Source organism: Sturnira hondurensis, unplaced genomic scaffold (assembly GCF_014824575.4).
Source record: "Sturnira hondurensis isolate 20B ecotype Veracruz unplaced genomic scaffold, ASM1482457v3 Scaffold0018525, whole genome shotgun sequence".
Lineage (NCBI taxonomy): Eukaryota > Metazoa > Chordata > Mammalia > Chiroptera > Phyllostomidae > Sturnira > Sturnira hondurensis.
In genome coordinates this window covers 2882690-2894276 of record NW_028091156.1, presented here as the reverse complement: position 1 = coordinate 2894276, position 11587 = coordinate 2882690, and the positions used below count along the sequence as shown (strand labels likewise).

General features: G+C 53.7%; 1 protein-coding gene across 4 annotated transcripts in view; it reads left to right on the top strand.

The window, feature by feature from the left end:
• The first annotated feature begins 9426 nt into the window (after nucleotides 1–9426).
• Nucleotides 9427–11587, top strand: part of STUM (stum, mechanosensory transduction mediator homolog) — a 44564-nt gene continuing 42403 nt past the window's right edge. For all 4 annotated transcript variants that reach the window (XM_037069471.1, XM_037069469.1, XM_037069468.1 and 1 more), the window contains exon 1: nucleotides 9427–9794. In XM_037069471.1, coding sequence (XP_036925366.1) covers nucleotides 9602–9794 — 193 coding nt within the window. In that variant the 5' untranslated portion in view covers nucleotides 9427–9601. The remainder of the gene's footprint in view (nucleotides 9795–11587) is intronic.

Here is an 11587-nt window from a genome sequence, read left to right as displayed (position 1 = left end):
AATACATTTCCCAACCCCCAGCCCCCATCCCCCAGTCATCTGACCAGGTGGAAATATGCAGAGCAAAGGAATAAGTCCTTAGAGTGGACTCAACCTTTGTCTGGGAATACTGCCTTATCCTAAAGAAGTGACTAGTTAGTTCGTGGACAATTTAGGGGTCCAGGACTGGTAAGGGGTAAAAATGGTCTATTTGGAGGCTGTGAAGGTCAGTCCTTCATCACTCTGCCTGGATGGCCACTTACCTTGTTGCTCTGTTGGGGCATCTCTTAGAGGGTTCTAGGGTCATGTCTTCTTCCTCCCAGCAAACCGGAGGACAATGGGCCTGATCAATCACCTAAACTTCGTGTGCTCGCGTTTTGCAAAGGGGGTTACTAGAGAAAACTGGTGTTCAGGGAATGGTCCCAGTCTCCTCTGTAGGAGTTAATAATGATACTGTAATGTGTACTGTTTACTGAGCACTTACTATGTGCTCAACTCTATGCTAAGCAGTCTCTGCAGTCTTCGGGCCAACTTTATGAGGTCGGTACCATGGTTGTTCCACGTTACCCAGTATGGAAACTGAGTCTCTGGGAGTCTGAGTCTCTTGCCCACGGTCACATAGTTGATGAGTGACAGAGTAGGATTGCCCCTCCATGGAATGTCAGACTCTGAAGCACATGTGACAGTGGCTCTCATGGGCCCGAGCAGTTCCTGTCCTTGGTATTGCATGAGCAGGTGCCCAGCACACCTCCCTCGGGTGCAGCCACACTGGGGCTCTCTGAGGCCCCGAGAGCCCTAGAGTGCAAGGGCTGGGAGTGGGGCAGGGGGAGCTGGCCCTGGGCACAGGCCTAAGTTCCTTTCAACAGGGGGTGGGATTGGGGGGGGGTGGTTGCTTTGCAGCACAGCAGCCCTCCTGAAGCCTTGGAGATACCGGCATGAGTGCTGAGTGGTTAAGAGAGAAACAAAACAACCTACACCCAGGAACTAAATGCCGAGAGAGACCCTCGTCTGTAGTGCCTGCCAGAACAACAGAGCTTCACGTCCCCATGTGTCATCACAGGGGACCTGAGACCACACAAAAGCTGCCCTATGGGGGGTCGGGGAGAAGTGGGGCTGAGAAGCTGGGAGCTGGGCTGGCAGGGTGCTGGCGAGGGGCTGCCAGGCCGGGCCTCCCAGGTTTAGGGGCTGAGGGAGTTCAGCCGGTGGACTTGGCAACAGGTTAGTAAAGAGACACCGGGCCCCTCCTATGACCTGTCCTTGGTGATCGAGGACGTCCAGGATGGTTAGCTCCTGCCTTCCAGGTTAGTTGGGCTTTGTGGTTGCTTTTCCTCCTTTTGTTTTCTAGTGTGTTACTTTCTTAGTTAAACTCCAGAGTCGTGAATATAATGGCAGATGATCCAGCCACGTGTCCAGTGCAGTTACCTTTATGGTAAGAGGCGAGCTGTCTCGCTCTCTCTCTCTCTCTGTGTGTCTGCCTCTCTCTCCCCTGTTTCTCTTTTGATTTCCTCTGGTTTCTCCCATCCTCTAGACGAGTCATCAGTTCCAGGACTCCCACTGCTTCCGAAAAGGCAACCGTGATTTGGCTGTCTGGGCCAGCTGAATAACACAAATTACACGTGGAGAGGTGGGAATTGATTGGTGCCTGAACGAGTAGGCGAACTCGATTCACATTGATCAAGCACCCAGGATTTGCCAGCCTCTGTGCTCAGCCCAGTGTGGGAGGGTGTTGCAAGGAAGAAGAGCTGAGGGTGGGAGGAGGAGGCTGCGGAAGCCTGAGATCGATGTGAGGTACATCTTCGGAGGGCAGGAGTGGTCGGCGTCCCTGCCTTGACCGACTTCACTCGGGTCTCTGGAGAGAGAGAAGGACAGGGAGCTGGATCTTCCCTTTCCAGGGCACCTTCCCCGTCTGTCCTTCTTAGTCACCCCTCCTCCATCTTTGGTCCCCGCCATCATGGCCCCTGCTGCCTGCAGTCCCCTTCTGCTCCTGTGAGAAATGGCCCCAGTCATCTGTAGAGTTTCCAGACTAGGTAGGGGACGCCACCTCTCAGACGGTCCTGCCCTCTCTCCCTCTGGCCCCAAGTGGAGCGAGGGAAACCCTAGGAAATGGAAGTGGGGAGAATTATTACCCAAGACTTGGAGGAGGAGAGGCATTGGTGCGTGGGATGATGAGATCTCGGGGGGACTCTTGCCCGCCTCAGAGATCCCTTTTTCCGTGAAGGTCAGGACCTTGACCTCCAGCCTGAGATCAGAGGTCTATTCTGCCCTCTGCACCCTCAGCCCTGGGGGCAGGTGGTGGAAGAGCAATCAGGAGCCAGGCCAGCGGGATCCCGGGAGAGAGGAGGTGCGGTGCTCTGAGATGACCCCATTTGTCCTGTCGGTCCTTCAGGTTAATGTTCAGGTTTTCTGATCCTGCTACAGGGAAGCACAACGCTAATCTCCCCAGGGGCAGTCAGGAGAGCTGATTTATACATTGATCACAACTTAATAGATTTTCTATATTAGAGGCTGAGTGGAACCAGTGAGGAATTGGCCAAGCGAGGCTGGCCTGTTACATGGGGAGACAGAAAAGAAAAATGAAACCCCAAAAGCCAGGGGAAAAAGGGAGGGGGTTTAGGACGGGAGGAGAGATTGGCCGAGGGGCCGAGGGGCTGGGGGGCAGGAATCCAAGAAGAAGGAGCAGTGGGCCTGGGGCGGGTAGAGAGGAAGGAGCAAGTGGGTTTTAGTGAATATGGAGAGAAAGCTTTTGAGACCAATCTAGTGCAGCTCATTATTGAACATTTCTGAGCCACAACATCTTCATCTGTAAAATGGGTGCAATTCGGACCTCCCTCCCAGGGGGCCTGTGAGGGTGCAGTGAGATCGTGTATGTGGAAGAGCTGAGTATGGTGCCTGCTACACAGAAGCGGGTGCAGTGGGGTAAAGGGAAGAGGGAGGAAGTAAGTGACAGGAGATGACAGAAATGTCACAAGAAAGCGAACACTGGCAGACACTGATTTCAGCAACACCCACAGTGGCCATAGAAGAGACCGCTACGTGCCCTCAACGTCCACACTCCCTTTTCCATAGTCATCAGCTTTTTATTTTTGACCAGAATAAAGTTTCCCAGCCTCTCTTGCTGTTAGGTAAGGCCATGTGACAGGTTCTGGCCAATGGATGCAGGCCTAGGTGATGCCTGTGAAAGGAAGGAGTAGATTTCTCCTTCCATCTTCTTCCTGGCTGGGGCACCGTCCTGGACCAAGTAGACAAGGAAACACCCAGGGATGGAATGGCAGCGTTGAGATGGAAGGAAGCTGGGGGCCTGACTCCGAGGACACTGGTCCTGACGACACTGGGGGAACTGAACACCTTTACTTGCCCTAGAGTTATATGAAGGAGAGAAATAAACCATTATTTTGGTTAAGCCACTCTGATGTCTCATCATCTTCTTTTTCTTTAATCCTCACCTGAAGACATACTTATTGATTTTAGAGAGAGAGAGAGAGGGAGAAAAATGTTGATGTGAGAGAGAAACACTGATTGGTTGCCTCTCCTACTTGTCCCAACCTGGGGCTGAGCCCACAACCAAGGAATGTGCTCTGACCAGGAATCGAACCCATGACATTTCCCTTTGCAGGATAACACCCAGCCACCGGAGTCACATTGGTCAGGGCTGTTGCATCTTCTTAACATGCAGCCCAATCATAATCTAACTTAGTGCTGTCTGGTCAAACTCGTCCATGATGAAGTGTCCTGTATCTGCATGGTCTGATATGGTAGCCACAGACGCATGTAGCCATTGAGCACTTGAAATGTGACCAGTGCAACTGAGGGACTGAGTTTTAAGTTTTACTCAGTTTTAACTAACTTTAAGTGGCCACATATGGCTAATGGCTACAAGATCGGGGACATGGCGACTAGTGTCGCTAATGTGCTCTTGGCTGCCCGGTCTTCTCTGCAGACAACCCTTCTGCCTTTTAGGCTGCTTTCCTATGTTGGGAAGAGGCTGCTGGGGCCAGCCCCTCCTTGCCTTCTGCTGTGGCTTGGCCTTTGGCCTGTGCTTTTTAGCAGGGGACTAGGAATCCTTGGTTGTTAAGAGAATGACATTCTGCTCAATTTCATCTGCTTTTAGATCAGAAAGGCCTTTGCAGGCAGAAATCTCCTGTTCTCTGTCTTAACAGCATTCCACAGTTTTCTTGGTAACCCGGTCTGCCGCCACAGCCTCACTGACTTCAGAACAATGTGCAACCACTCGCATAAGAACTGAGAATTGCCAAGGTGAAGCCTCTGTCTGAGTGTCCACTGTGGGACTCTTAAGGAGACAGTAGTCTCCTCCCTGGCCTTCTAGATAGGCTCATCAGGATGTGTTTTTCTCGGATCGCCCAGGCTCTGAATTCAGTGCGGTAATAATTCTTCCCTCAGTCCTTACAGACTGCGTAGGGCAAGGAGCAAGACTGTTCAACAGTAACCCTGGGAACTGGCACTGAAGCGCTGGCTGGGAGTAAAGATTGTGGGAGAGGAGCAGGTCTGGGAATGAAAGCGAGGTCCAGGATGAGCCCCGTGAGTGGGCAGCTGGCCAGAAGGGGAGGCAAGAGTCACAGGAATTAGAGGTATGGGCAGTTTCACCCTGTTACGGGGTCAGGAGCAGGCTGGGAACCTGTGGGGAGAGCGGACGCTTGATGGTCCCGGGATGCAGTCAGAAAGGAGGGTCTAGAGGGAAAGAACGATGGTTAGTCCAGCAGCTACTTGACCTGTCCCCCTGGAGAAGGCCATGCCTGCTCTAAAGTCGACCTTGAGTAAGGCTCAGTTCTGAGTAAATCGGACCCACCCATGATAATCTCCCATTGATTAACTTAAAATCAACTGATTAGGGACTTTAATCGCATCCGCAGAATTCCTTCCTGAAGCACCTAGGTTAGTATCTGATCAAATACCTCGGAGAAGGTACGNGATGCTTGATGGTCCCGGGTTGCAGCCAGAAAGAAGGGTCTAGAGGGAAAGAACGATGGTTAGTCCAGCAGCTACTTGACCTGTCCCCCTGGAGAAGGCCATGCCTGCTCTAAAGTCGATCTTGAGTAAGGCTCAGTTGTGAGTAAATCGGACCCACCCATGATAATCTCCCATTGATTAACTTAAAATCAACTGATTAGGGACTTTAATCGCATCCGCAGAATTCCTTCCTGAAGCACCTAGGTTAGTATCTGATCAAATACCTCGGAGAAGGTACGTGTGAGCTACTAGGCAGCCATGGCTTCCCTTCCATCCAGTGGCTCTTGAGGAAGGTGGTCAGCAGCAGCCCACCCTCACGAAAAACAGATTAGGAAGGGGATCTTGGGGACTGTCATTCAGCCTTGATAAGCTGCTACATCAAAGCCCATCACATCTATAGTTTCCCTTTTTCCCCATAAGGTAGTTTGGGGTTGGGTTTCTGTCACTTGGGATGAAAAGCCTCGTGACTCAGTTGCCATTTATTGAGTGTCTTTCACACGATCTTTCATTTCATCCTTACGTATATGTAAACAAGGTCGGTATTGCTGCCTCCAGCCTCTTGGAGACTGAGGCTCCCAGAGGGTTAGGAAATTATTCAAAGACACAGAGCTTTCAGCAAGGTCTGTCTTTCTACTGCTGATTCTTTAGTGCCAGCCTGCCTCAAGAAGCAATCCCTGTCGGTATATGAGTTGCTTTTACAGTTTGGAAGCTGACTGTAACACAATTATTATTATTTTTTTCTAGCTAAAAAAGGCCCAAAGCTGAGATATTTTGTTTGGCTGCTGACAGAACAATGGCAAGATAAACAGACTTTATTTTCATGTCCCAGTGCCTGGCTCACATGTGTTGTTTGGCTGATGTAATCGACTGTTTGGTCTGTTTCCCCTGTCATGTTTGTGTCTGATGGGGGGGCCGGGATTAGTTTTTAAGATTTTAACTTTCATTTGGAGGTCTCTTCCCTCCTGAAATGGCTTAGATCTTAGTCTCCTCTTCAAATATCAGCCACAGTCGCAATGTCAAATGGATGTGGTATAAACTCCTTGCAAGAGCGACCAAGGAAAGAGAGAAAGCCTGAACGAGCAATACCAGGGCTGAAAGAGGAGACATTGCGACGGGTGTGACAGGTATTAAAAAGATAATTGGAGTACATTAGGACTAATGTTAGGCCAACAGAGCCGACAACTTGGACGAAATGGACAAATGCCTTGAAAACGGACACAGTGGGACTTCCGCGCTGGGACTCCAGAGAGCTGACACCCTTAAGTGCCAAGTCCAATGGGCACTTTGGGGTCTCATGTGGCTTCTCTGTGGCATTTGACACTGCTGACTGCTGCTTCTTAAAACCTTCCCCTTCTGGCTCCATGAAACACTCTTGGCGTGCTTCCTTGTAAACCTCTTTGTCCCTCCTCCTTTGTGCCTAATTACCAGCACCCCCGGCGACTCTCCTGGGCCCTCAAGTCTCTTTGTTGCACATTTGTGTGCAGGGCTTTTGCTACCATTGGTGTGCTGATGGCTCCCAAATCTGCAGCCCAGATTTCTTTGCTAAACCTCGAGCAGACTGACTCTCCAGCTTCTCCTGGGCAATTGCCCATGCTGGCCAGCCTCTGCCTGCCACCCCTTGGATGTCCTCGAACTCTCGAATTCTACCTTTTCTCCTTGTTAATAATATCCAGTTTTCATTGGGGAAGTATTCCTCCCCCATTCCTAATCCATGTGGGCCAGGAAGAGTCCCCCTCTTGTGGGACCCAGCTTTATCCTCTCCAGTCCATCCTCCACATGGCTGATTGAGTGGTCCCCCCCCCGCCCAAACCACATCCCTTTTATGGTGGTTTTAAAGCCAAATTCTTTGACATTGCTCCATTGAGAAGTGGGGAATCCTCCACTTGAATCTACTAAGCAAGGTTTGCAACTGCTTCAATCAAATAGAGGTTACAGATATGACACTGTGTGACTTCCATGGTCCTGCAGTACTGGGGGTGAGGTCTGAGGCCCCCTTTGGGGAACTTTCCTCTCAGAACCCCGTTTCCACGTTGGGGAAAGTCCAAGTCCCATGGAGAGGCCGTGGGTAGGTGCTCTGGCCGACAGTCCCTGGTGAGCCAGCTTTCAAGTTATCCAGGTCAGGCACCAGACCTGGTAATGATTTTGGAAGTGAATTCTCCCGCCCCAGCAGTTGCGGCCCCTGCCATCTGAGCCTTCGCAGCTGAGTCTCCGGACGTGAAGGAGCAAAGAGGAGCCGCCTCAGATGTGCGCTGTCCCTTTCCCAGACCCACCCGATGGTTGGGCCAAGCCGCTAAATTTTAGGTAGTTTGTTACAGAGCGCACAGTAGTGACTGGATCACTTACGCTACACCTCCGCTTAAAGCATTTCAAAGATTTTTTATGTCCCCGCAAAAATAGACTCCAGTTCTTTTGCCCTTCATTACTCGGTTCCTGCCCCAGGCCCCCCAGCGCCCTCTCCTGTCCCTGTGCACATGAGCCCTGGTCCCAGCCGTGCTGCCATTCCTGGAGTGCTCCCTAGTCCAGGCTTCCATGCCATTGTACGTGCTGCTGCTGTGCCTGGATGTCTTTTGCACTTTCAGATCAGAACCACCTGGAAAATTGGGGCGTGTAAATCTCCTTCCTTCCCTGACGTCCTTCCTTCCTGGAATAATTGAGTCTGTGTGGCCCTCCGACAGTTCAGGGGCTGCGTGAGAGACTATTTTAGAAATTAGGGTTATGACCCAGGTCTCTGAATAGCTAGATGGATCCTGGAGCCAGATGGCCAGCATTCAAATGCCACCTCTGTCACTTACAAAGTGGGTGACTTTGTGCAAGTTCCTGAGATGCTCTGGGCTCCGTCACCCCCACCTGTGAAATGGGGTAATACGTGATACTTCAGAGAGTCGTGGTCAGGATCAAATGGGTTAACATGGGTGAAGTGCTCAGAATGGTGCTTGCGGGGCGTGCTTGGGTGAATCGGCGTTTCTGTAAAACAAGTCTCCTGCAAAGAGTTAACTCCAGTCACGGCTCAGGTCTCACTCAGCACCACATTCTTTGGAAGGCCCGCCCGGCTGCCTCCCCCACTCCAGCTGCCTTCGCAGACAGGTCCCTGTTTTCTCAGCACCTTCAGTTCCCCACAGTCACGTGTGTCACTGTCTGTAATTCTATCCTTGGGGTTGTTCGTGGCCCTCATCTGCGACATCCTTACAGGCAGAGGCTGGATTTTACTCCTTTCTCTCTCCCCAGCAGCTAAGTCGGATTAGGCCTTCGATAAATGTGTAGTAAATTGAATCTTGCTTTGATTTTACACAGTAACTCAAGCCCAGAATAGGCTAAATGAGTTCTTCTACGTCACACAGGAGGCTGAATACCAAGACTCTCAGTCCTATTCATTTCTGACTGTCAGACCTAAGCTGGTTACTGCGTGTGCGTGTGTGCGTCCACCAGTATCACCACTAACCCCTGCTGACCATCTGCTCTTAAAATTATTAAATCAGACACCCATTAAATAACCCACGGTCTTCTGGCATCCTTCCTGTGAGCCCCTGGGCTACCATTCAATCATTCTCGCTCCTGGAGAAAGAGGATTACTGGGAAGGAAGTTGATTTACATCCTTCCAATCCTCCCAGGAGCCCGCTGAATTTCTGGATGATTTCGATGCATTGAACCCCTCCCTAACGTAAAAGGCCTTGCTTCCATGGGTTCACTTTCTCCAGATGTGGAGGTAAGGGCGGCATTATTCACAAAATCTAGTTCAACATGGGGCTTCCTGCTGCCGCCGGCTTGGACCGATTCCTCTTCTACCAACTGCCGCATTGTCAACACCAGACGGCGCTGTGTCCTCGTTGGCTTTTTCAGCACCACGTCGAGCCTCACACAAGGCCAGGTTTTCCTCCAAGACGGTTCCGGGGACGGTGCCCAGCTTTACCTCTCCGGTAGCAGGCCCGTTTCTTTTCGCTGTTTGCGTGTGTGTCCCATTTCAATGTCTTGCAGAGACCTGTTAGAAAAGCTGTCTCCTGCTACATGCTCTATTACGGAGACTGTGATTGCTTTGGCTCGATGAAACAAGTCCTTCGGAAATCAGAATGAATTGAAGGCCTACTAGGCACCAGGCGCCCTGCCTTCCTTGCCTCCTTCTCCCTAACGTTCAGTAAAGGACTTGAACTCCAGGCTTTCGCAGACCCTGTCAGCCGAGAACACACGGCCAATTCTCAGTGTCCTTGGTGGAGGTTACCGTCCAAGTCACCTGTCTAGCGAGAGCGAAGTATGTCCATCCCTCCCAGTATCCGGATGGACAAGGGCTCCCTCTGTGTTCCTCTTCTACTTTGTTCCCTTTGCCCTGATTTGTAAGTGGGGTGGGGTGGGGGGCGGAGAGAAGGGCGGGGAAGGGGCCCGGCAGGGAGGGGCGTCGGAGTGCTGTCACCGAGTGTCACCCCGCCCTCTCCGCCCCTCAGCCGGGGGTGTGGGAGCGCAGCTGAGCGCGCGGCAGAGGGCCAGGCGCGTGGGGACGCGGGAGTGTGGGTTCCCTGCCAGCTGCGGGCACCCGAAGCACGCTGGCCGCCTGAGCTCGGCGCGGAGCCCGGAGCCAGGAGCCCGGAGCCGGCCGTCCCCTGCCCCCTGTGTGCTGGGCAGCAGCCCGGGCTGCAGAAGCCCGGCTCCTGGGGAGCGTGCCTCGCCATGGAGTCTTCGCACAAAGACGCCGAGACGGCGGCAGCAGTGGCAGCAGCGGACCCCCGGGGGGCGTCTTCGTCCAGCGGGGTGGTGGTGCAGGTCCGCGAGAAGAAGGGCCCCCTGCGCGCCGCCATCCCCTATATGCCCTTCCCGGTGGCCGTCATCTGCCTCTTCCTCAACACTTTCGTGCCAGGACTGGGTAAGACACGGCGGCCGCGACCCCCGCACCCGGGGCCCCGCCGCAGCAGGGCAGGCAGGGGAGGGGACTGGGAGAGACCCTCAGGTGGCGCCCGCGGCTGCAAGCGCCGGTCGGAGCTCCCAGCGCCCCCTGGCAGGAGGCAGCAGCGCGTGGAGCAGGCGCCCTGCAGGGCGCAGGGCCAACCGCCCAGCCTTTCACCTTCTCCCACCTGTTAACGAGGTTGTCTGGCCGAGGAGCCGGAAACTTTACGGGGAATGTTGCAGCCCACCGGCGGAGGCCGGAACTGCTCTCCTCCAGGCTCCCCGAAATCCTGCCCCTTCCCTGCGCCGCGCACCCTCCTGCAAACCCCTTTCTCCAAGGACCCCAGCGCCAGGGCAGAAGGAGCACTGTGGCCACATGCAGTGCCGACCAAGTCCCGGGAATCCGAGAAGTCGGCGGAGCTGGGGGAAAGGGGGACAAGCCGGGTTTAGGAGAACCCCGCAGCTCGCGGAGTGCGGACCGTGTGGGGGCGAAAGCTCTTTAGCCAGAAGCTCCTTCCCCTTCTTTCCGAGAGGCGGCGATTCCACTCGCACCCCACGGGGCACCACGGCGCGGGGGATGATTAGTTTGGATACCTGTGGGTTTGGACCACACATGGCCAAAGGTGACCCCAGACTCCCTCCCATCCCTTCTGTTCCTTCGAAGGGGAGAGCGCGCCCGTGTAATTCTGTGCTGGAGTCTGGCTGCCTGGAGGGACTCTGATGGCACCCATGTTCCAAATTTTAACAGGGGCCCATCACAGAGACAGGGGTGAGGAAGGGTGCGCAAGAGAGGGGGATGAGACGTTTTCCTGACCCTCATTTATTCCCATCCCCCAAATCTCTGCACGCTCTCCCCTGAGTCCCCTGCTTGGCACTCGCTGTTTTTCGTGCTAAGCGGTCCCGCCTCTCCAATTCCGTGCAGGGCGGAGAGGGAGGCACCTCAGTGCCCTCTCCAGGAGCAGGCCTGCCCTGCGCACGAGCCAGTTGCCAGCATCTGGCTCCAAGTTTCCCAGAGCCGAGGTCAGCTAGAAGTGGTTTTCTGTTGTACGCTGGCCTTTCTCACGGCCTCGCGGCGCTGAGAGCACAGCCACCCACGCAGGACGTGTCCACTTTCCCCTCACTTGTCTTTCTGCCTGCTGGGCTGCGTCGGCCAGAGCAGCACATCTGAGCAGCTGTGCTTCTCCCTTCTGCGATGTCTCCAGCAGCTTAAGCCCGCCCTTGTCACACAGGCCGGCTCTCTGCACCTTCAGACGCTGTGAGGCGTGATCTGATGCGGATTTGGCTGTGTCCGCAATTCCCACCTGCTGGAGTGTAAACATATTGCCTGCCCCTCTCTCCGTGATGTGACGGTCATGAGCAGGGCTGCATTGCGAGTCCATCTTTTTTTAAGCGGTGAAGTAAATGCCACCCTATGGTCCTTTGAGGAAACAAACGCATTGGTGCCAGGTAGGAGGGGCTGTGCCAAGGCCCTGCTGAGGGAGGGCACTGCGCCCAGGTGCCTGCAGCTTCCCACCTGTGCCTGCCCTCTTGGGTCTCACCTCACTGGGTACCTTGGCTGTCACTGCCCCAGCCCCCGGCCCTCTGTACCCTGCACGCTGGGACCCAGCTTTCCCCTCTCAGAATCCTTAGGACTTTTGTAAGAAACCTTTCAGGGAAGCCAGGAGAAAGTAGGGAAACTACAGAAATAATAAAACAGGTGAGTCGTGGGTGTACAGACTAACGGATTTTCAGTGATTGAATCTATGCATCTTTTTTTCATTTTGTCTTGGTTGT